We start from the raw sequence: 26,365 nt of genomic DNA, 5'->3' as shown, positions 1-26,365 counted from the left end.
TGGAAAGAGCACTGGCCCTGGAGTCAGGAGTACCTGAGTTCAAATCCGGCCTCAGACATTTAATAATTACCTAGCTGTGTGGCCTTGGGCAAGCCACTTAACCCCATTGCCTTGGGAAAAAAAACTAAAAAAATTGAAGATGGTAAAGAGAAGGTAAAACAAAGTGACAAAAACCAAAGATTTTTAAAAGGAAAATGCACAATGAAGAGAAAAAAAAATTGTTTTTTTAAAAAAATACTATACTCAATTACATAGGAACTTAAAAACTTACGTGAAAATTTAGGAAAGATAATTCCACAAAAGGACAACTTCAATAAATCACAAGGGCTTTCTATTTGTTTGTCCTCATTCTCTCTACAAGTCTAGGACACTTCTTTTTACAGTAATACATCTCTTGAACTACATTTTTAAAAAACTGTTTTCTTATTCTGGACTTGACAAAAACAGACAAACAAGAATATTTCCACACAAAGTAGAAGAAAAAAGAAGACTTTATGAAACTGCAGAGCTCATATGTATATGTAGCTTATTTTAACATAGTAGTTCCAAAATTGTTTCCCTTGTCTGTTGCTATCTGAACCCCCTTCTAATCTCTTCTTGTACATTTTCTTCAAATGATACTCTTCTCCTTTTTTGGAATACATCAATAACACTACTTCTTTTCCTGTCTTTCTGTGTCTCTCTGTGACACACACACACAGACTCAGACACACCAACACACCCCTTCCCCTGTAAAAAGTTAACATAATCAAATGAATCTAATAATCATGTCTAAAAATCTGTTTTATTCTGTATACCTACTCCATCTCCTACATGAAGGGGGAAGAAATACTCATACTAGGACTCCTTTTTACATATGGATTCAGAGCTAGAACTAAAGAACCTCCATAAGCACTTTTAGCAAGCATTCAGCACCCCTGTTTTAGAACTCACTTGATAACCAGGAGTAAAAAGTTATCTCTATAAATGTATCTATGAAGTAATTTCATATAATCTTAACATATCTATACATCTTTTGGGAAAAAAAGACCTTAAAGTAGTATTTTTACACTACCAAGTAAAAAATAATTTTCTAAAAAACAATATCACTTTATAGTGTATATACCTTTAAGGTAAATTGTAATTGTAATAATATGAACTACTATAGAATATTTGCAAAAGCCCACCTTTTTTCTTAACATATTTTCATCAGGGTTACTCAAAAGTTATGAAGGCAAATGAGATAGGGGATAGTAGTTATTGTGTTTCCTTCATTTTCAAAAAAAAACCAATGATATCATGGAGTGATATCTTGTCTGAGGTAGAGTTACACAAAGTCATCAGTTATTACTCTTCAGTGAAGTCCAGTGGAAAGACAAAAGTTAAGATGGGGGATGGCCCAGGATTCAGTGGATAACTGATCAAGCATCCACTGCAGTTACCTTGGAACAAACTGTTCTCCCCTGTTTTTTTTGAGTTTCACATTTTTTCATCACCCTCCCTTCCCAGGCCCCTCCCATGGTAGCAAAGAATTTGATATAAATGGTGAATATAAAATTGGGTTTAAGAGATTTCTACATTAGTTAAGCTGTGAAAGAACTAAAGGGGGAAAACATAAAAGAAATTTTTAAAAAGTGAATAGTTACGCTTTTACTCTGCATTCAAAATCCAGTTTTTCCCTTTTTTCTATGTTGATGGCCTTTTTTCTATAGTAAAATCACACCATGATTTCTGTAAACATTTACTATCTTCCCTTCTTCCAGATGTCTTGAGGACCAACCAAATTCTCAATGTCCTCAAAACTGAGTTATTTCAACATGGACTTCTTTTCTGTATACTTGGTTTAGTCCAATTGTTTTTAAGTTTTCTTTCCTGCTTTGGTCCTTCACAAACTCTTTCTCTAGGATTATTATACATGTTGGTCCAATCATACTGTCCTTCTTGACCATTCCTTACCTTTGACATTCCATCATTTATCTTTGTACCTTTGAACAGCCTAAATTTCTCCAGACCTGAAATGCTTTCCCTCCTATATGCCTCCTGGAATCCCTAATATCCTAAAAAGTTCAGCTGAAATACTATTTTCCATATATGCCTTTCCCAATTTTCATCCCAGAGGCTAATTCTATTCCTATTCATTGCCCTGTGTTAATTTTTTAATTTTGCTTTCCTTTTGATTGTACCTGCTAATCCCCCTACTAGAATATAAGCTCCATGAAGGTAAGGGCTGCTTTGTTTTCTGGTATCCTCAGAATATAATGCAGTAGCCAGTACACAGTATTTGCAGGCTAAACATTTGTTGGTTGACTTCTATTGACTTTCTCATGCTCAGGAGCTGTCCTGTTAAGAGATAGCATGCCATATATAAAATGAGCAAGGAGAATGAAAGGAAATAAAAATTTATATGGTGTCTACTAGGCACCATACATTGTGCCAGATGCTTTACAAATGTTACCTCGTTTAATTTTTACAACAACCCTGGGAGGAACATGCTGTCATTAACCCTATTTTATAGTTGAAGAAACTGAGGCAGACAGAGGTTAAACGGTTTATCCTGGGTCACAGAACTAATAAGTATTTAAGGCTGGATTCGAACTCGAGTCTTCCAGATTCCAGGCCCAGTTCTTAATTCACTGGGTCACCTAGCTGACAAGAAAGGCAACTGAAGTCAGACAAGTAGGAAGAGAAACATGAAAGAGAAATGAGGAGGTACCTAGGTCAACCATGCTTTTTAACACCTGACTCTCTGAACTACTTTTTTACCTTCTCTCATCACAGGTATTTTGTCCCTCTCACTCCTTTTCAACTATCTTGTGCTGTCTTTCCCTATTAAAATGCTCATTATTCTGGCTATGGCTACGTTTAACCAAAAATTAAATCCTGGCACCATTAAATAGAACCATCTATCTGGGTGTGACATATTTCAAACAACTACATATGTCCATTTTACCTGACAGAAATTTTAATCTAATGTGAAGATAAGAGTAAAATGGTATAAAACTATTAAAATGGTATGTTACAGTTAATTCAAACTGTCAACATTGCAAGTGACGTGACCATTTTGCCATCTTGTGTTCAGCAAAGGAATTACATATTTTGAAGAATTTTAATCTCTGGACTCAAAAGACACAATCAATTTTTTTCTACTCTGAATTAACTAAGAAAGAGGGAACAAAAGAAGCAAATTAATGAAATGTCTGAATTGTAGAACTTTTAAAAAATAAATGCAGTTTAAAGTGCAAATTAACAGTAAGTAAAGTAACGAAACACAGTCTAGTAGAGATCTGTAAATGATACATTCAATTCAATTCAATCTGATATATAAACACATTTCAGTGTTTACTATATGCCAAGAATTCTGCGAGCAACTATGGAGGTTATTTTTCAAGTTTGATTATAACTGTTTTGCTTATATACATTTTGTAAATAAAGAAAAGACTGTTTATTGATTGCACTAAGAAAGATACAATAGAAAGTACTGAACTTTCAATCAGAAGACATGAGTTTGAACTTCACAAAAGAGACTTAATATGTGAAAATGAGTCTATCTCTAAAGCTCAGATTCCTCATCTCTAAAATGGGAAAAATAATATAACTGTAGCTAATCTTTTAAAGTTTGCACTTTTAAGGTTTGCAAATAACTTTACATATATGTGTGTGTATACACACACACACACACACACACACACACACACACATATATATTATATCAATTAATGCGTGTAACAACTTTGTGAAGCTGATGCTCTTATCTCCTATTTTACGACAGGCAAAATTTAGGTCCTTCCTGACTCCAAAACTAGCATTCTGTGCACTATACTACCTCACTCCCTAAAAACTACTTGGCTCAGGATTTTAGTGAGCAAAATATTTTCTAAATCTTAGAAGTTATTTCATAGATCTTAGTGCAGCTTTAAGCTATTAGGACTTTTGGGAGGCCTTTTATAAAAGTGTGGGTTATCCTTGCTTTCTACTAGTTTTACCTAGGTTAAAGGGAAGGTGTCCTACCTCCCCCCCAAATGGGAAGTTAAGCTGACTCTGATGAATCACAGGTTCCTCTTCTCCGAAGATAGATGACTGTATAACACCTGAGACATAAACTAAAAGGGAACTTCCTGCAACATTCCCTCCTAAAAAAAATAAAAAGGATCATCTCCTCACTTAACCAGCACCAACATGGCTACTAATAGCTTGTAGCTAAAAATCTTTGCTTAATTCTTGGTGATTCTTTACTGTAACTTTTTTGACTTGTTTTAATTAATCTTTGTTGCTATATTTTGAAGTAACAAATTCATTTATTTGCTTTTTTTCTTTTAAAACTTATTTTAAATGAGAAACTAGAAAGTCACAGCCAAACTATTCTTCATTCTGTGTAATTCTTGTCAGTGACCTTTACAAACAGAGGACTATTTCTTCAGTTATTTAATTCTAAGTACCAGTATAGCACTTGTTCTATCTGTTATTTCTTGTTCTCAACTGGTCCACTTGAACAGTTGAAGAAAAAGTATCAGATAAAGTCAGGACATTGGGTCAAGTTTTGACTCTGCTGTTTTCCATGGTACCTTGGACAAGTCAATTAGCCCTCTCTGAGCTTCAGTTTCTTTATCAGTAGGATAAGTTAGACAATCAGATGCCTTTCCAGCTCTAAACCCATGATCCTATGAATATAAGGAGCTTAGGATACAACAAAAAGTAAGCATTTAATGAATGGTGAATGAATATATGAAGTTTCACAAAGTAATTTCTTGAGTACCAGCGGTTAACAGAAGTTCTCAAACTCTGAGTTATTTCACCAAAGAGCAAAAGAATCTATAAAAGGCAGGTTTTGATTCAGAGCAGAAAGACTAGCTTCTTTGCCTCAGTAGAAGCTTTATTCCTGATGGCAAATCTAACTTCCCTGACTGCTACTCTGTCCAATTCTCTACTGAGTATGCAAACAACTCAAATAACAATGTCTGGTGTATAGAAGTGCTTATCAGTATTTATTGACTTGACAGGAATTCCCCATGATGAAAAATATCATAGGTCTGGTCATATATATATATATATATATATATATATATACACATATCCATTGATATTCATGTTGATTGATTATATTAACCACCTAGTTCCTTAATGTCTCTGCTAATGACTTGGTCCTAAGACTGATGCATATTTTTCACCTAACTCACATTTACCGATTAATTGAAAAAAAATTATTTGCACGACTGACAAGCTGGCCTTCCCTTCTTCAACTGGGCTAGAAATTCATAAATGAACTCTCCTAATATAGAGAACCATAATGCTTTGTTTCATCTCAGTTCAGATGCGTTAGTAAGACAGCAATGAGTCATATACTTCTCCAAGCCCACAGTAGTTGTCCTTTTTTTCTGCCTCTGAAGGAGTTTCTACATTATTACTAAGAATTAAAAATCCTCTCAGAGGGAGGAAAGTAAATGCAATGAACTCCACCTTCTGATATTTCTGAGACCACATAGTAAGCACTTAATAAATACTTCTTGTTAACTGACTTTATAAAAGATTTAGCTTTTAAATAAGAAATTCCCTCTATATCTAAGGTTTCTGATCTTTTTATTACACAACCTTCTTGCAAGGCAACTTTGATCAAGACAAGGTTAGGCTGACCATAAAAATATCAGTCAATATCAGAGTATTAACTTATAAAAAACCTGACGCAGACATTATACAGGATGTCCTCAAAGCCATGGAGCAGTTTAAGTTTTAATAATCCACACTAAGACTTGTGGGATATCCCACATAATAGACCTGTTTTGTATATAGAACCAGACCTATGATTTTCTTCAGCATGGGGAATTCCTGTGAAGTCAAGTTAATAAAAATTGACAAAGCACTTAAATGTACCGGACATTGAGCTAAGTTTGGGGGATACAAAGAAAGTTAAAAAGTCCTGGTCCTCAAGGAAATTAAATTCAACTATGGAGACAACATTTAAGCATCTAAGGATATATAAAATACATGTGTGTGTAAGTATGTATGTAGTAGGCAAACATGCATATACATGTGAGTATGTGTACATATATGTGTGTACATACTCACATATAGGAAAGGAGAAAGTATTAAAACATTAATAGCTGGGGTCACCAGCTGAGGTCACCCCCAGGAATAGAGAGGATCTGAGCTGAGTAATGAAGGTCAGGGAAACTAAAGACAGCAGGAAGGGAAAGCAGCAGAACATCTCAGGTATGGAAGAAAACTAGAAATGGAAAGTATCATGCTTGACAAGCAGATGAGTGATTCTAGAAGGGAGAATTTAAGGTGGAGAGTAAAGTATAAGAGGTCTGAGAGGTAGGAAAGGGCAGGTTCTAAATTAATTATTAGAAAAAGTAGTTTATATGTAATCCTAAATGTAATAGGGATACACTAGAATTCAGCAGGAGTGCAAGAAGAAGGGTTAATATGGCCAGATTTGAGTTAAACTTTAGGAAAACCACCTTGCTATCAAAAAGGAAAACTCAATTAGAGTAGAAGAGGTGAGGCAGGGAATCCAACCAGAATGCTATTGCTATAGTTTGGACAAGAGATGAGGAGGGTTTGAAACATAAAGATGGCTGAGTGAGTAAAGAAAAAAGGACAAGTATAGAATATGTGAGATGAATGACAAGTCAAGGAGGTTTCAAGTTTGGGTGACTGAGAGAATAGTGTTCCTTTGATAGTAATATAGAAGTCTGGGAAGTTAAGAAGAGAGAAAAGATTGGGGGAAATTCAGTAAGTTCTATTTCTAACAAGCAGAGCCAGAGAGGTCCATGGGACAATTTAAGATGTTAAAAAAGTAGTTGATGATACAGGACTGGAACTCAGGAAAGACCATAGGGCTGTAAATAGAGATCAGAAATCATCTGTATAAAAATAATTGATGCACAGAGAATTAGTGACATTACCAAGCAAGCAAGTATAGAGCAAAAAAAAAAGGAGATGGGTCAAGTCACTCTTAGGAGACACCCAGTTATTGAATATGATCTGGATGAAGAAGCAGCTAAGAAGACTGAGGAGTAGTCAGCAGAATGGGAAAAAAAGATAGTCATAAAAACATAAAAAGAAAAGAGAATCTAGAAGGAAGTGATCTCCAGTGTTAAATAGTGAAGATAGGTCAAGGAGGCTCAAGAATGATAAAAGGCAAAGAATGGGAAATTAAGTAAATGTCCTTCAATTGGGGAATGGCTTAACAAACTGTGGTATATGTATACCATGGAACACTATTGTTCTATTAGAAACCAAGAGGTATGAGAATCTGGGGATGCATGAAAGGATTTATATGAACTGATGCTGAGTGAGATGAGCAGAACCAGAAAACCACTGTACACCCTAACAGCAACATGGGAGCAATGATCAACCTTGATGGACTTGCTCATTCCATCAGTGCAACCATGAGGGACAGTTTTGGGCTATCTACAATAGAGAATACCTTATGTAATTTTACTATCTCATGCTTTATTTTTCTTCCTTAAGGATAGATTTCTCTGTCATCACATTCAACTGAGATCAATGTATACCATGGAAACAATGTCAAGACTAACAGAATGCCTTCTGTGGGGGGGGGGGGGGAAGCAAGACTAGGGGGAAAAAATGTAAAACTCAAAATAAATAAAATCTGTCTAAAAGAAAGAAAGAAACTTATCCTATCAAAACAGTGGGTTCATGTTTTATATGTTCTAGTGGTAGACTTTAAGTTTAGCAGCCAGAGGCAATAAAGACTAAAAATTTTAGGATACTCCTAAATTAGGGTACTGTTTCTGCTAAAAGAATCATCATATAAGGGATCATAAGATGTGGTATAAGAAAACTTATCTCTGCAATTTATTTTCTATATGAGCTTGAGGAAGTCACAACCACACATGGCCTATTTTTTCATTAGCAAAATTAGAGGCTTAGTTTAGATCTCAGGACCTAATAGTTTTAAATCCTAGGTTCTTAAATACAAATTTCTACTGATGACAAATTATTTTATTCAATTATATAGGTCTATTTAATACAGTCCATTATCTTGCATAATGATCAAATACATAATTTTAGGGTTTTATTCCATATATCTAGAATTAGGATTAGATTAGAAAAGAATTTAGGGTTAGAAATGAAGAAATCAGTGCTAGGAAAACAATATATACAATGACTACAACTATGTGAATGGAAAGAAAAAGCACAGAACAATCAAAGCCTAGTGCATATAATTGTAATAATCAAGCCTGACCCCAATAAAAAAACACCTTTTCCCTTTCTTTGCAGAAATGTGGAACATTACAGAGAAAATCAGCTATTTTTTCTATGTTTTGGTTGTTTTTTTCCCCTTCTTTTTCTTTTTTTTAAAAAAATTCTTTATTAGAGTGTATGTTTCTCTGGGAATTGGGGAGACTGGAAACACAAGAAAATATAGTAGAAACAAGACATATTATTAAAAATTAATTGTTTTTTTTAAAGTGGAAAGTTGTATGTATATTGCATAATCATCCAATAATAGAAGTTTCTATATTCCTATATAGTGCTATATAGTTTAGAAAAAAAAATTTTATTTGTGTCATCATGCTTCAAAGTATTAAATTGCTAAACTAGGATACATAAATCTGTTTCAAACTGCAACATTCATATATCCTCCATCAACCTCTAGAACGTTACAATCAACATTAACCACTGAATTCCTTATCCAAGATATCATATGAGATACAATAAACAACCTATAGTCTTTAACTTAAGGCTTATAATCTAAAAAGTAATAGCTGCATCACACACAAGCACTTCCTAATTTTATTTTCCTTCATTGATATATTTTATTTTGGTTTTGAGTGAAAAATTTTGGTTAAAATATGCCAAAATGATAAGCATTTTCTATTTAAAAAGCAAAGAAAAGACATTTACCTTCCTGCTATCAAGGAAAAATGTTACATTACAGATGAGATCGAACATGGTCATAAATGAAAAAATGAAAGAAAATCTCACAACTTAATTAAAAAATATTTACCTTGGACCCAGAAGGGACCAAAGTCACCTAATCCTATTCCTTCATTTATAAATGAGGAAACTAAGGCTCAGAAAGTTTAAGCTAACTGCTAGGTAGTACAGGGGTTAGAGAACTGGACACAGATGCAGCAAGACCTTAGTTCAAATCTAACTTCAGATTTGAATCTAAATTTGAATCAAGTCTAACTTCTTTTACTAGCTACATGGGCCTGGGCAAGTTACTTAATAATCTCTGTTTGACTCAATTTCTTTATCTTAAAAAAAATGGGGATAATAATGGTACCTACCTCTCAGGGTTGTTGTGAGGATAAAAATAAATTATTCTTTAATGAATACTTTGTACTTGATTGAATTTTTTTTTATAAATGAAGTTTACCAAAAGATTTTTGTCCTAATCAATTTTTGGAAATGTTTTACACAGTTTCCTGATCTTAAACTGAGGATACTGAAAAAAACATAATTTTTTCTTTAAAAAATATCATCATCATCAACAACAACATTTATTGCAGTCCTGCAAAGCAATTCTGCTCTGTGCTTTTTTTTTTAGATTTTTCAATTTCCTCTGTGAATGACTGGTTCTTAGCCCATCTCTAACAATCTCCCCATCCCATCCCCCCACTGTTAGTTCAGTGTTTTAGGTTTAAAAAACAGGTAAACAAAATTTAAGAAGTCCATTTTGAATAAAAATACACCTGTCGGGGCAGCTAGGTGGCGTAGTGGATAAAGCACCGGCCCTGGAGTCAGGAGTACCTGGGTTCAAATCCGGTCTCAGACACTTAATAAATATCTAGCTGTGTGGCCTTGGGCAAGCCACTTAACCCCATTTGCCTTGCAAAAAAAAAAAAAAAAAAACTAAAAAAATAAAAATTAAAAAAAAAATAAACCTGTAAAAGGCTGTAAGAGTTCAGGAGTAAAACAGTTCAGTTTAAATGTAGGAATTTTGTCACAACTGTTTCAAGTACTCAGGGACTTTAAGAGAATTCAATCCAAAGAGCTGAAGTTCCTAGTTGTTCCAGATAAGCAGAGGATTTGGCATCTAATTTTCCTGTTCTACCTCATTTCAAGAAAATAAAAGAATGTTTTCCCCTTTGGAAGTTTGCTATCTTCTAGATGTGTTTGTATATTCAACTTCTCAAGCAATACCAAGGAATATCAAAAAGAAGTTTGAACAATTTAATATTCTTAAATTGAATTCTCTATTATACAAGTATAAGGGGAATGTTTTGTTTTGTTTTAGGTTTTTGCAAGGCAAATGGAGTTAAGTGGCTTGCCCAAGGCCACACAGCTAGGTAATTATTAAGTGTCTGAGACCGCATTTGAACCCAGGTACTCCTGACTCCAGGGCCGGTGCTTTATCCACTACCCACTACGCCACCTAGCCGCCCCTAAGGGGTTTATTTTAAAGGTCTTTTGTGAATTACATTCCTACTTAACATTACCGGTTCTATCACTGGAAAATACAACAAAATTCACAACTAAGTCCATAAGCAAATAAAAAAACTATTTACCTCTTATGCATACCCAACAATCATCTTTTTTGTTGTGTTTTGTAAGTTCCTCTTCAGTTACTTCAATCAATCTTCCTTTCAATCCTGTGAGATCCTTTCCACTTTTGGTCAGTCGGATCCAATCCATAAGACTTCTGCCTTGCTTTAAAGGTACCTCAAAAGAAAGAAAAATTTCTTCTCTTAAGTCAACTAAAAATTTTCCTATTTATGGATGAATCTTGCCCAAGGTTCCCTTTTCTCCTTTCCCTGTCTTAAATCCATTTTTTTTGTTCTCATATTAAATCCCTGGAAATAAGCTGAAAAATCAATATCTAGTATATGTCAAATTTTGTTACAAACTACTCTGAGCTGTCCAAATTATTCTCTGTAATTTTATACTGAAAACTGAAATAATGGGCAATCAGCTGAGACTTATAAATGTAGTCACCTAAACAATTTATATCATTATGGTATCCACCAGGAAAATATTTGAGAAAAGTGAAATAAAGTTAAAATGGTTTTAGGGATAACTATCTAAATAAAAATCTGGATTTTACAAAAATTACAACTATAAACTATATTACAACTATAAAGAAACAAAATGCATGATAAAATCATGGAAAAGAGTAAAACTAGCATTGTTCAAAGTTTTAATGGGGTCTTGGTAGAAATAATAACTTTTTCAGAATCTTCTAGAGCATTAGTCCTTAACCTTGGATCTAGGAATCTTTTTTAAAAAAGTATTTTGATAACTGAATTTCAATACAATTGATTTCCTTTGCAACTCTGTCTATCTTATTTTATCCATTCAGAAATATTCTGAAAAGAGATCCATAGGCTTCACCAGACTGCCAAAGGAATTTCAAAACACAGAAAGATTAAGAACTTCTGTTTTAAGAATAAAAAGGCATTACACATGCTTAATAAACATCTGAAAAATGAACAAGTATATGAGTGATTGTAGAAATTATTTCACCAACAGAGTTTAAAAGAAATTTCCATAGGAAAATAGAATCAGTCTTTAACCACAGAACTATAGAACAGAAAACTAAACACCAGGAGAGACTGTACAGAAAGGGTCATTAAACCACTGGGATCAGATAACTCAAAATTAATAAATGATTTGGTTTTTTTCTCGGTATCATACCCTTTCTCCATCTATCATTTTTCTAGCTAAATTGGTCATTCAGAGCATCTATGTTTTGACACATACTGACAGGATTCACAGATGCTGGGGAAATGGAACCACTCCCTAGGATAAAAGGGAGTTTGTGCATAAAAGAAATTAAACTTGTTTTCATGACAAACTGCTATATATAAAATGCAACAAATAATTAGAACAATCTCATATTTAATATTTTGTAGGAAAAAAATGTGGCTAAGATCAAAATTCTCTGCAGTAGTTTGTGAAACACTGATCTACATTATTCTACCTACGTCAATCTCCCTCAATATAATTTGGACACCATCTGACTAAGTAGAGAAAGTAATGAGCCAGAAAACAAACTCTTCAACACTGAGACAAAATCATATCTTCCTCATTAAGCCACGCTTTCGATCATCCTTTCCCTCCCTTTTTATCCAGCTAACAGGAAAAGTGAGTTTATTAAATTATTCAAACAATTTACAGTTTCTTCCAAAATTATGCATGAACAGCAAAATCATTCAAAAAGGAGGGAAAACTTGATATTGTGATACTTAGTAGCATCATTTCATCTTTGCAAATTATATGTGATAGTATCAACTATGTGGATATGATCACATAATAACACTTAGAGGTGTACATAGTTGTTTGCATGTTACCTCCCCTATTAGACTGTGTTTTTCTTGAGAACAGGAATTGCTTTTTTGCCTTTTTTTTAATCCCCATTCTGGTTTGTCAGGCCATGCTAAGAATAATGCCTGAAAAATGGTAGGTATTTAATAAATGACTTTGATTTGGCTTAGTCAAACCACTTCCTTAGATCTTGGATAAATCACTTAAAAAAGATATCCATGTCTTCCCAACTGCAAAAAAGAACCCTCACTTCAGTAGTCCATCCCCATTAGCTATCACCCCCATGCTTCTTCTGCCCTTTTATGGTTAAACATCTTAAGAAGTCCATCTAAAATTGGTACCTCCATTCCCTTCTCATTCTCTAAATTCTTGCTTCCTACTTCATCATTCAATCAAACCATTTTCTCTAATAATCTCTTAATTGACCAATCTAATGGCCTTTTACAATCCTCATTCTTCTTGACCTCTCCTGCTTCTGGAAGGATTATACTCTTATCTTTTGTACTCTCTTCTCTCTAAATTTCCATGACTCCATTCTATCCTGGTTCTTTTTCTGCTTTCTGACCACTCCTCAGTTTCTTTGCTGGATCTTTGTCCAGGCTATGTGTCCTAACTATGAGGGTCTGAAAAGGTTCCTTTCTTTTCCCTCTATATACTACTTCAGTTGGTGACTCCATCAGCTTCCACTATTTCAATTATCATCTCTATGTTGATGATTCTCAAGAGATTTATGCAGCCATAACCTCCAGACTCATAGCTGCAAATGTCTCTCAGAGTTTTCAAACTGGATATTCCATAAATATCTTAAATTCAATTAAGTCCAAAACCCATTATTTTTTCCCAGCTTCTGAACTTTCCTATTATTGTCAAAGATACATATTATTATCCAGGCACTCAGACTGGAAACCTTGGAGTCATCCTCAACCTCCCATTCTCTCTCACCTACCCTACTCAATCTAACATCTCTGATAGGTTGCCCCTTTCTCTCCTCTGACTCTTCTACTAACCTGATGCAGCCCCTCATATACCCTTACATCTGGACTTCTGGAATATCCTGCAGACTGGTCTCCCTGACTCAAGTCTCTGCCCACTCCAATCCATTCACCATTCATTCAGCAGCCAAATTTATCTTCCTAAAGTATAAATCTGGCCATGTCACCTCTCTATTCAATAAAATCCAGTGGCTCCCTATTACTTCCAGGATTGAACTGGCATTCCAACTTCTTCAGTACTGGTCCCCTCCTACCTTTTCCAGTCCTCTTACACCTTGCTTAGGAAGCCAAGTAACACAGTGAGGAGAGCACTGAATTCAAATCTGGACTCAGATGGTAGCTGAGTGACCTTGCACAATACATTTAGTCTCTGTTTCTTCAACTGTAAAATGGGAATGATAATAGCACCTATCTCCCAGAATTCTTGCAAGGATCAAATGACTTAACAGTTGTAAATCATTTATTACAGTACCTGCCTACCTGCAGTAGGAACTGAACCTCTTTCTTACACCATTCTTACCTTCCTCAATATACTCTTTATAGAGCAGGAATTATTAAATGCTTGTTATTATTATAATTAATACTATACTCTGCAATATTGGCCTCCTTGCAATAGTTGACAAAAGGACTCTAACTCCATGTCTTTTTACTGGCTGTTCCCCAAGTTTATAATATTTGTCCTATTTCCTTTTCCTGGTCAGTCTGGCTTACTTCAAATTCCAGCTAAAGTCCTGTCTATAGTGATGTCATTTTGGCCTTCTTCAATAATCAACCAACCAACATACTACTGTCTTCTAATGGAAACCTTCCCTGATTTCCCGTTACTATTACTGCCTTGCCTCTACTCTTAATTTCTTTTCTTTTTTTTTAAGGTTTTTGCAAGGCGGGGGGGGGGGGGGGGGGTTAAGTGACTTGCCCAAGGCCACACGGCTAGGTCATTATTAAGCTTCTGAGGCTGGATTTGAACTCGGGTACTCCTGACTCCCTGGCCGGTGCTCTATCCACTGCGCCACCTAGCTGCCCCCTACTCTAATTTCTAATTTATCTCTATTTTATCTTGTATTTGTCTTGTTTACACATAGCTGTTGCCTCTTCTATTGCCCCATTTTTGGCAGGATTATGCTCTTTTTTCTCTAAGTTTCCATCACTCTACTCTATCCTGGTTCTCTTCCTGCTCTCTGACCACTCCTCAGCTTGCTGGATCTTTTTTCCAGGTTATACCCCTAACTGTGAGTGTCTCAAAAGGCTATCTTTGCCTTTCTTTTTACTTCATATAAGTTTGACTAAGTCTCAGTTTTTTCTTTAAAATGAGGGTGTTGGGGCGGCTAGGTGGCGCAGTGGATAGAGCACCGGCCCGGGAGTCAGGAGTACCCGAGTTCAAATCCAGCCTCAGAAGCTTAATAATGACCTAGCCGTGTGGCCTTGGGCAAGCCATTTAACCCCATCTGCCTTGCAAAAACTAAAAAAAAAAAAAGAGGGTGTTGGGGGCTGCTAGGTGGCAATGGAAAGAGCACCGGCCCTAGAGTTAGGAATACCCGAGTTCAAATCCAGCCTCAGACACTTAATAATTCCCTAGCCGTGTGGCCTTGGACAAGCCACTTAACTCCATTTGCCTTGTAAAAAATAAAAAAAATAAAAAATAAATAAAATGAGGGTGTTGGGAGCGGCTAGGCGGCGCAATGGATGGAGCACCAGCCCTAGAGTCAGGAGTACCCGAGTTCAAATCCGGCCTCAGGCATTTAATAATTCCCTAGCTGTGTGGCCTTGGGCAAGCCACTTAGCCCCATTGCCTAGCAAAAAATAAAAAATAAATAAAATGAGGGAGTTGACTATGCAAGTTTTTAAGATCCCCTCAGCTCTGCACCTGTGTTCCCAGTCCCGTTCTTTTCCAACACCCTCTCCAAATGACTGTGTGTATTGATTAACCGTGATAACTAATCTTAACGTGCAATATAACTGATGACACATACGGGTTCTTATTTATTTCTAGTTTTCCTGCAACCGAATATATCTCCTCCTCCTCCATCAACCATTTTTGTTGGGCATTTATCCAGTAACTGCCGGATGCTGGGGGGCACAAGGGAGAAGCGGCAGCTTCTGCCTGCGCGGGGCCCCGGTCCGGGCCTGCGCCGGGGCCGCCCCGCGGCGCACCCTGTGCTGGGCTGCAGCCTTCCCGCGCCCCTCCCTCTGCTCCCGGGGCTCTGACAGCAGGCTCCGCGGGCTGCCCGCCGGCCCTCGGCCTCTCGGGGCGGAGCCCGCGCCCGCCGGGCCGGGCCGGGCCGCAGCCGAGCCCCCGGCCTCCGGGCCTTCCGCCGGCTTACCTTGCTGCGCCCCCCGGAGGCGGCGCGCTGCTGCGACCCGGGGGCGGGGAAGGCCTGGGAGGGCACGTTCAGCATCCTGCGACCGCCGCCGCCGGCTCGGGCCGGGCCCCCCGCCACGGTCAGGGCCTCGCCCCGCCTCTCGCTTCCCCGCTCCGGCTCGGCCGCCGGGCTATGGCCGGGCAGCCGGGCTGTGGCCGAGCCCCCGGCCCACTTCCGGGGTCGTCGGCGCGTCTCCAGGTGAGGAGCTCACCATGACGCAGCACGTCGCCGCAGCCTCTGCGGGAGGGGCCGAGGCGCATGAGCAGAAGGAAGGGAGCCGGGCCGCCGAGCGGGAGGGTGGAGCCAGGGCTCGAGCTGCGCATGCTCGCGGGCCGAAGTCCCGGCTGGCGCGTCCAACCTCAGCACCGAAACCCAAAGACAGCGCCCGAGCACAGCGCCCAGCCAAGGGGAAGGGCGGAAGCTGTCCCCGTTCCGGTGCTGACAGCACGTCTTTCACCTTCACCCGATTCTCACCTGTCCAGATGCCCCTTCACGCTAAGCACTTGCCATCCTCCTGTACAGCATCCATTCTGGCCGTTAGCAGTCAATCAAAAAACATTTATCAAGAGCCTATGGTCAAAGGACTATTAACTTTAATTTAGAAAAAACGGATAGCTTATTGTCTGAAAAAAGCATTTATAAAAAAATTGTTAAAAAGCATTTATTAACAGCCTATGGTCAAAGGATTATTAACTTTAATTTAGAAAAAACAGCTTATTGTCTGAAAAAGCATTTATTAAAAAAATTTTAAAAAAACATTTATTAAGTGTCTATGGTCAAAGGACTATTAACTTTAATTTAGAAAAAACGGATAGCTTATTGTCTGAAAAAGCATTTATTAAGAGCCTATGGTCATAGGACTATTAACTTTAATTTAGGAAAAAAATGCTATCTTCTTGTCTGATCTTGCTATCTCCTATACTTTATGCTTCTTCCATAAGGATATGATTTCTCTCTCATCACATTCAATTTGGATCAATGTACAACATGGAAACAATCTTTTAAAAAAAGGGGCCTGTGGTCAGGCAAAATTTTCAGACAATGAAATGAAATGAATAATTGCCACTATTATTTTTTGCTTTAGCAATATGCGAGGTCCTTGCTCTTCAGAAGAATATTACTGCATATAACACTAGCAACAATAACATTTCTATAGCACCAGGAACTGTCCCCTCTTTACATTTATTTCATCTGACACCCACAACAATATCATCATCATCATCATCATCATCATCATCATTTTACAGATGAGGACCATGCATGACTCCTACCTTCTAGAAAGATTCAGTTTACATTCATTTACAAACAGGATCACAGAACTATAAAGCTGGCAAGGATCATTCAGACCATCCAGTCCAACTTTCTCATTTTAGAGATGATGTCCAGATAGGATAACTGACTTGTTAAAGGTCACATAATTCATAAATCACAAAATCAGAAATTAAATTCAGCTTTCCTAATTCTGAAATTAATGCTCTTTCTTTCATCTATTAAAAAAATACCCCAAAGACCCCTCATTCAAGGTTTGAGACATTTGTTTTTCTAGGGACTATTTCAAATGATCACATAAGTGGTACCACTCTCATGACCCAGAATATCTAGGTTCATATCTGACTCCTGACACCTAACAGTTGTGTTTCCTTAGTTAAGTCATTTAACCTTTCTTAATTCATTCTTCAGCCCTATAGTTTTACTCCCAGGAAATGTCTGGATTTTCCCCAATCAGAAAGGAGAAACAGCATCAATCTGATAACCCATTTTGTTAACAAATCAATATAAACATATGGAGTTATATATAAGTTATATGAATATAACTAAGAATATCCATTCCTAACTACCTAGGGTCACCAAATTGGTGATCTTTTGTTGCTTTTCTAAACATCACTCAGACTTCAATCCTAAGAATAAGAAAAAAATAAGTAGAAGAAAAGTAGTTCCAAACTTAGAATATCAATCAATTAGTCAATAAATATTTATTAAGTATCTACTACATGCTAAACACAGGAGATTCAAAAAAAGACTAGACAGTCCCTGCTCTCAAGGAACTCAATAACATCTAATGGACTCAAATTCCCCGAGATCCCTTTCCATCCCTTGTCTGAGCATGATTTGCACGTGATACTTGTCTTTACCTCATTTTATGCTTCAGTACCTCAGTTGAAACCACAATTATAAGGACTAGGAAATTAAAGTTCTGGCATAAACTATTTTGGTATATAGTATTTGCCAGAAATAAGAGTTATTATTCTAGAATATAAGGCAAAGATATATGTGTGTCATTTTTTCAACTTTGCATTGTTACATGCCTGGTACATTTTTACTGAGCTGTGAACTGAATTTATTCAATAGATTTTAGAAAGCTTATCATGATCTTAGGAGCAGGTTTTCATTTATCAGTATGGTGAATTAGAACAACAACATTTCTGTGCAATTGAAACACCTATTGTGCCAGTCAGTAAGTGAATTTTTTCTAAATTATATATATATGAAATTCATTATACTTATATTTATTATTTCAATATCTGAAGCTAGAATAATTTTTTTTTCTCTGTGGGTGAATAGGTATGGGTGGGTATGTAAAAATTTAGATTTACAGACATACATATTCACAAATATAAAGAACATAAACATAAATAAGAATAAGTTTGATATATAATGGTTTGTGTATTGTAATTATATATTTATTAATTTCTAGAGAAAGAGAACAAGAGAGGGGAGAGAGTCAGAGAGACAGGGTCAGAGCATCTCTAGATATTGAAACAAGAAAATGTAACATACTATGGCTTTCTTAATTCACTACGCACTAAGGAAGGTTAATAATAAAATATTTGGACTATTATGATTTACCTATTTGAAGGAAAGGGCAGGTGATTATATAAAAAGTGTCATTTGCATCATTTTTGGTCAATTTTTTTAAGTTTTTTTAAGACAATGGGGTTAAGTGACTTGCCCAAGGTCACATAGCTAGACAATTATTAAGTGTCTGAGGCCATATTTGAACTCAGATCCTCCTGACTGCAAGGATGGTGCTCTATCCACCGTGCCACCTAGCTGCCCTGGTTTAATGATTTTTTTAAAAAAAATTCCTACTGGATCCCAAGTCTCAGTTATACAAATACTTGAAAAGATGTTTCCTTTAATAGCAAATATGTTTGACAGCAGGTTTTCCTTCAGTCTAATTAATTTAAGAATCAATATAAGTTGTTGGATCATGTGCTAAATTAGCACCGACTGTGCAGAGTGTACATACTGATTAAATCATGAAACTTTTAAAGGAACAATAAAGTACCTAATTACATGTCAGCTGACAGCTGGAAAATTCTATAAAGCCTAGAAGGTGATGAACCAAATGATTAAAATATTTATTCAGTGACTTACTTATTTATTCAAGAAACATTTATTCAGGGTCTGCTATACCCAATATGCCAGTCAATAAGTGAACATTATTAAAAATAATAATTATATGTGAAATTCATTATATTTGTGTTTTTATTTCAATATCTGAAGTAGAATAAACTAATAAACTATGAAAAATATAGTACTAGGCACTATAGATACAAAAATGAATTCTTTTCTGGAATTATGGAAAATAAAAAAAATTGATGGGAGTGTCTAGACTTGTATAGTCTAGAATATTCATCATGATTTTAGGAGAGGGTTTTCATTTATCACTCTGGGGAATTAGAACAACAGCATTTCTGTGCAGTTAAAACAACCGAAGTGCCTGTAAGTGACATTTCCTCTACACAGGGAACTCCTACTGTGGCTTATTCCCTTCACTAAAATAGATCAGGAATTCTTGTGCAATTTATAGTCTTAGTGACAGAAGGAGGTTCAATGATATACCCATGATCATATAGCTAGTATGTATTAATTGCCTGTAGCATTATAGATATGTAGCTAGAAGAGACTTCGGAAGCCCAATGTCCTCATTTTTCAGGTAAAGAGACTGAGGTACAGGGAATGACTTGTCTAAAGTCACACAGGTAAGACAGACAATTAAGGATCAGAAGTAGGACTCAAACCCAAGACATCTGACTTCAGAGTCTGAGTTTTATCCAGTAAATCCTGCTAGGAAAACAGGAATTTCCTTTTTTTTTTATTCTAAAACTGGCTCTCTACCCACTATTCTACAGTTCCTCTCTCAAACAAATTGTCACAACTTAACTTTTTCTTTTAGGTTCTTTTTTTTGTAAGGCAAAGGGGGTTAAGTGGCTTGCCCAAGGCCACACAGCTAAATAATTATTAAGTGTCTGAGACTAGATTTGAACCCAGGTACTCCTGACTCCAAGGCCGGTGCTTTATCCACTACGCCACCTAGCCGCCCCTACAACTTAACTTTTAAAAATCCAAATTGATAAAATTACAATAAAAGGAAATATACTGGTTTCTGATAAGGTGCTAGCAATTGTAACTGGGGACAGGGAAGCATGACAAAGGCCAAACTACCCTGAAATTGCAAAATAGTTTAACATTTTATTAATAACTTACACACAAATAAATTATATTTTAAAACGACTATGATACATTTGTACATTGAAATTTTAATGCTATAAACTTTGAATTCCTTCAAAAAGAATCAATCCAATTCAGTTCCTGAATCCTGAATCAGCTCCTCCTCCTCCTCATCATCATCATCTTCACTATCAGAATCTTCATAAAATGAAATTGTAGCTTGAATTGGAAAATTTTTCAGAAGAGATTCTGCTTCTTGATATAAATAATCATAACATTTTGATTTGGGCCAAAATAGTCTGAAACAAGCAGACAACATAGCATGCTTTATTCTTCATGTACATTTGTTTTCAGAATCCTTAAACTCATGAAATTCTCCCATTGATGCCCCAAGTTTCCATTGATCCAACAGTTGATAGACGCCCTTTGTATGGTTCCATAATGTTGGTACTGGTGTCTTAGTTTTCATATAATAAAATTTCAACAGTATCTTAATAATTGATTTTTTGCCACTCCATCCCACCCCAAAGAATGGTCTAAGTGGAAAATGAAAATCTACTTAAAGAACCAACCAATATTGCCTTCCTTCCACAGAAGTATAAGGTCAGCATTTTCACTTGAATCAGTGGTTCAGGATTTGTCAACTCAGCCACAGTGGATATATTTATACTTACCAGAAACAGTTTTATTTCCTAATTTCTTTATTTTAAAAAACAATTTAACCTTACACAAGGCTTAGAGTTCTGATGACAGTAAAGTTTTGAATTTTACAAATTTTACACAAAGACAATATACAGCTAAACCTTTCTTGAAATAAATATTATTGAAATTAATAAATAATGCTGACCATGGATATCATGGTCAGCAAATATGATCATAAGAAATATAAGATAGAGCCAGAATAAAAAGCAACATCAAAAAAATTTTTATAATATATATATATATATATATATATATAGTCACTTCTGATCCCTAAAAGTAATCACTGATGCTCATGGTTCAGATTGGGTTTGCTGGATAAAAATTTTCTTTAGAATTTAATTTTTGAGCAAAATAGATTATATAAAAAACTCATTCTAATCTCTGAATTTAATAAGGATTTTCAAATTCTATTATTCATTTCACAGTTTTAATATGTTTTTCTTCTTTGTCAAGGTAAATTCAATGTATTCTACTGAGAATAATTTTAGGTAAATTTAAGATTTTAAAAAGACAGATTGACTATATAAAGCAAAATTCAACATTGTGAAAAATTCTAATTTTAAAAGGAATGATATCTACATTAGAATGACTAGTTAAAAAAATCTGAAGAAAAAATATACTTAAACGTGGAGCATTCTGCTAACAACAATCTTCACTCTTTTTTTTTCAATAGAAGAACCTTTTTGATATTTATTCTGGCCTTCTGGAACCCATTTTGTGATTATCACAAAATGACCATTTTGATGGATGAAAAAAATATTGAAAGCTGATAATTAATTTGAAGAAAAAGTCTGCATAATATTTAGATTGTTATATAGAGTCTGCATATTTACCTTTATTACCCTTCCTTAAACACTTAGCAGCAACTATATCACTAAATTATGCAGTTTAAAAAGATTCAAACCCTGCCTAAAACTTCTCTGGAAGTACTTCTAGTAACTCAAGTCTCCAGCACAAAGTTATGAATCAAGAATTATATTCTTAAGGAAATACTGGTCTGAACTCCAAAAATCTTCATATTCCAGTTAGATGTGAATTAAGCACATATAACAACATGTAGGCTATCACTCGAAGGCCTTTCCCTAACCAAAAGATTAAGGTAATAATGTTATTTTCCATGGTAATTTTGTAGCTTGAAACATAAACCCTTAGACCAAGACTGCAACACCATCTTCATCATCATCTTTCAAAATCAAAGTCACAATAAAAATAACAAGGCACTTCTCAATCCCAATATTTAGTTATTCACATATATCCAGATATCAGAATTCCAACAACCTTAATCTTGCAGAACATTGCCCTGAACCTGAAAGTGAAAAAGGCCTCAAAGGTTGTACCATTTTACATTCACCAAATGGGCAAAAAAATATTAAAAGCAATGAAATGCTATTCTGGAAAGCTGTATACAAACAGGTACACTTACTCATTGTTGGTAGAATTGCAAATTTATAGAATCATTTTGAAAAACAATCTTTTCTAGTATATAATAAAATTCACAAAAATAATCATATCCTTTTATCCAATAATTTCACCAGGGGGAATATCTCTGGAAAGTGCTATTAAAAACAAATCCCCCAAAAGAAAGATGTCTGTATAAAGATTTCCACAAGAGCATATAATCATCAAATAAGAAAGGGAAAAAAAGGAAAGAAAGTAAAAAGAAAGAAAGGAAGAGAGGAAGGAAGGAAGGAAGGAAGGAAGGAAGGAAGGAAGGAAGGAAGGAAGGAAGGAAGGAAGGAAGGAAGGAAGGAAGGAAGGAAGAAGGGAGGAAGAAAGGAAGGGAGTGAGGGAGGAAGGGAATAGCACAAATGTTCACTAATAGGGGAACAATTAAATAAATTGTGGTACATTAATGCAATGGAATACTATAATCAATCAAGGGCACCATATATGAGGTCTACAAAGAAACCTTGGAAGATTTTATAGAAAATGGTGTAAAAAATGAGAATAATTAACTATTCAATATTCACAAGCATTTCTGGGAAAAAAATGAATAAGAATGAAAAGACAACTCTGCTGAGGATTCAGTGATTAAAAATGTGGCCATGCTGCTTTATGCATTGAAATGAAGCAATTTAAATGTAAATAGTAAGCAAGTTTAATTGATTGAATTGATGTTCATTGTTAATCATTTTAAACACCCATTCACACATAAAAGAAAGAAAAAGGCCTCAGAGTCAAATAAGCTATAAGACCCACTAATTTCACTCAAAGGAAAACCCGAGGGCATTTTTTAGGTTAGGAAAAAAAGTAGAAGGGTAGAGATAAGGCATAACCCTTGCTACCTAGTTCACCCCCAAAATTAGAAGCACATAGGGTGAATGGCATTTCCAGAAGTGAAAATAACCAAAAACTGAAAGCTATTAAAGAAGGCCACAGTTGAACCTGCTGAATCATTGGCTATAAAGCAATCTTTTCACTAAGAGGAAAAACATCCACTATATCCAGTACCTTATACCTCTGAGAGCATCACCGCATTAAACTTAAAAGGACAATGAAAGGTTAATTAAGTTCAGTGAACTCTGATTGTCTAGTTTTAGAAACCTAAAGATTTTTGTGTCCCTGGGAAAAGACACTAAATTTCTCAGGGACCCTAGACAATTTTGTAAAATTATCGGTTGCAAAATAGTTGCAGAAGATTGACATTGATAGAAGGAAGTTCCTCATCTAAAGAACCTACACCAATGAAATTCTAAGTAAGGACACACATACACATAATCTGATTTTTTAAAAGCATGCATACACACACACACACACACATACACACACACACACACATATATATGTACAGAGATTAATAAAAAGATATAGATATATACTTTGTTAAAGTATACCCACAGATTGATACAGACAGATAATTTCTATTAAAACTGTTACAATTTTGTTTTATTGCCTAACAGTGTAGGCTTTGGTTATATGGAAAATTATTTATGTGGAATATCCAACTCTAAAAGCTATTACTTTGTATGAGAATAAACACAATTACCATAAATATTATCTCAGAGTTCTACATAATACTCCTATGAAATATACAAAGGCCAGAATAATGACTCTTACATTACCATTACATTATTAGCATTGACTTATTCTAAATCACAAAATTGAGGCAACATTTTCATTCCAGGGCTCTTCCCTGGACCACATAACCTTTCTAACTATAAAATAACCAATGACCATAATCTTTAGGGTCTTTATTAGATTTCAATTTCTATTCCTAAAGAGATCATCCAAACTTTTCTAGAGAAATCACTAGTTTTTAAAACTGTCATTTCATGCAGACTCCTTTATCTTACTCATTTTCAACAGTAATAAAAAAAAAGGTACTACTCGAATGACGCCAACTTCATTTACATCCTGCAGGCTTCTAAAACATCTGCAAGATGCAAGGTGACACTGCTGTGCTTCTCTGCATCAGAGATTGTTTCTAACGCTTCCCTTTATGATAAAATATTTCCCAAGAATTTATGACGTAATAGGTATAACAATTCTTCAGGTGGAGACAGGGAACTAAAATATTCCTATATTTTGATACAGGATAAAAAAAAATGAACCCGCACCCAGGAATACAGAATATCCTTAAAGAAGGGTCTATTTTTTTTTTTTCAGGGAAGAAGGATGTCCTGAAACATGGGACAACTAGCCAGCGAGCATAGTGCATTTCCTCCCTACTACTCTCCTCCGGTGGGTGAAAGAGTAATTAGAGGGTAGGGGTAAGACATGCCACTCACCTGACTGGATGTTTATATTGGGAAAGTTTCCCAAAGGTTTCTGTCATCCCAGGCAAATTACACACCTAAGATTTAAATGAGAAGGAACCAAATTACTCACTTCAAGGAGAAGCCGGTAGAATGGATCATCCCCACAGTATATCCAGCCCCGCCTACCGAGCTCTGGAAGCCGCTGCAGATTCCTTTCTAGAACCAAATCTAAATCTATTTCAAGGAAAACAACCATCGGATCCCACTGGCCAAGGTTCTACCAGGTGGAAGATCAGGGATGGCAGAGATGCCCAATATAGGATAGGGACTAACGGGATACACAGGATCGTCACTTTAATAGTCTTTTGGGTCCTGACCCTCCCATGTCAATGATCTGTGATTTCGTCAATGTGCGAACTGCTTCCAATGACGCAAATCTCAGTCTTTCTCCTCCCCCTCACGCCTTTTACGTCTCACTCCAACTCGATTATTTGCTGGTGCATCTCCTGCCTCCATGCCTTTGCCTCTGCCCTCCCCCCATACCTGAAATAGGTTTTTTTTCCCTTTTTCACCTGCTGACTCTTAAGACTCCCTAGACGCCACAGAGCAGCGCCCTTCCTTCACTGCAGTTGGCAACCCCCTATTCAAAGCTTAGTCAAGTATTTGGATTCATGTGATGGTGAAGGTGCTGTATTGCCCCCAGCATAAGTTCCTTAAAGGCGTAGAACTGCTAGGTTTTTGTACCCCAGCACACAAGGCCAGAGCCAGACCTATAATAGAACCTTGATAAATGCTTGCTAAATTAAACTGAACCTGTCTACAATGATGTTGCTAAAACGTCGAAATGCATCAGTCACAGAGAAATTAAGTGACTTGCCCAGGATCACATAGTGCCAATACGTCTTCTTCTCTATCCGCCTAAGGTATCAGTACCCCAACTCTCCCTACCCCCCCATACACACACACACACACACACACACACACACACACACACACACACACACACACACACACGCACGCACGCACACACATACATTCTTGTTCTTCCCCTCAAATCCCGGGTATCTGCTTTTCTCTCTGGTTCTACTTCAGCTATAGGACGGGAGCCACTTACCGTAGCCTTGAGATTGGGCTGCATTTTCTCCGTTTCCTCTCTAGGGGTGCCAAGCCAAGGTCTCCAGAAAGTGGGCGATCTGCAAGTCGCGGGGGAGTGGGGAAGAGAGCAAGGACAACAGAGAGAGGTGTGAGTCAGAGGCAAGGCGGTAGTCGTGATCGTGAAGCAGAGGGGTTAAGAGAAGGGGGAGGGAGGTAGAGCTAGATGGGAGAGAGAGAGAGAGAGAGAGAGAGAGAGAGAGAGAGAGAGAGAGAGAGAGAGAGAGAGAGATCCAAATGGGAGACATGGGGAAATGGGAGCAGGAGAAACTGGAATCTTTCAGTCTAAGGTAGAGGAGAGCAAGGAGTTGAGGGGTTGAATACCCTGAGTTGCTGTTCCCAGGTCTCAAGGTCTGGGAAGCTGGGATTTCAGGAAACAAACGGCAGCAGCTGGCCCAGTCCGGTCGGGGCTGCGAGCTCTCCAAGGTCTCCATGTAGATAGCCGGTCCCCAAGACTGGAGCTCCTTCTCCCACACCCCGCAGCCCTGGTCTTCTTTATATAGCCAAGATGCCCTGATGCATATTTAGAAATGGCCCCCCTCCCCACGCCATCCCAGACCTCGGACCAGCGGGGTAAACAAAAAGGCTGAGCGTGAAGGCCAGTTCGGGTAAACAATGGGGGGTTCGAACGCGTGCAGCTCCAAATGGCCCAAGGAGAGATTTTTGGCGAGTAAGTGTTAATCGCTCTTAAATAGCCACATGGCGACCACACTAGTCTATTTCCATGTGAAGAGGGGAGGAGGAAAGATTAAGCGAATCTACACGTTTTGTGGATTTTTGCTAAAAGCTG

General features: G+C 36.6%; 2 protein-coding genes across 2 annotated transcripts in view; both read right to left on the bottom strand.

The window, feature by feature from the left end:
• The window catches only part of CYB5R4 (cytochrome b5 reductase 4), an 84,206-nt gene extending 68,436 nt beyond the window's left edge, over nucleotides 1-15,770 (bottom strand). Inside the window, exons 1-2 of the mRNA XM_074187091.1 lie at nucleotides 15,530-15,770; nucleotides 10,461-10,614 (exon numbers count right to left, since the gene is read on the bottom strand). Of these exons, the coding sequence (XP_074043192.1) occupies nucleotides 10,461-10,614; nucleotides 15,530-15,604 (229 nt within the window). The 5' untranslated portion in view covers nucleotides 15,605-15,770. The remainder of the gene's footprint in view (nucleotides 1-10,460; nucleotides 10,615-15,529) is intronic.
• A 4,377-nt stretch (nucleotides 15,771-20,147) lies between these two features.
• On the bottom strand, nucleotides 20,148-26,116 carry RIPPLY2 (ripply transcriptional repressor 2). The gene is made up of 4 exons (XM_074190206.1): nucleotides 25,900-26,116; nucleotides 25,538-25,616; nucleotides 24,454-24,518; nucleotides 20,148-20,322 (listed from the first exon to the last, which is right to left on the bottom strand). Exons 1-4 carry the CDS (start codon nucleotides 26,007-26,009, stop codon nucleotides 20,148-20,150), a joined length of 429 nt encoding a protein of 142 aa, XP_074046307.1. The 5' UTR covers nucleotides 26,010-26,116.
• Between the last annotated feature and the right edge of the window lie 249 nt (nucleotides 26,117-26,365).

This window comes from Macrotis lagotis, chromosome 5 (genome assembly GCF_037893015.1).
Source record: "Macrotis lagotis isolate mMagLag1 chromosome 5, bilby.v1.9.chrom.fasta, whole genome shotgun sequence".
In the NCBI taxonomy this organism is placed as follows: domain Eukaryota; kingdom Metazoa; phylum Chordata; class Mammalia; order Peramelemorphia; family Peramelidae; genus Macrotis; species Macrotis lagotis.
Note: the sequence above shows the minus strand (reverse complement) of the source record. Positions and strands in the feature narration are given on the sequence as shown.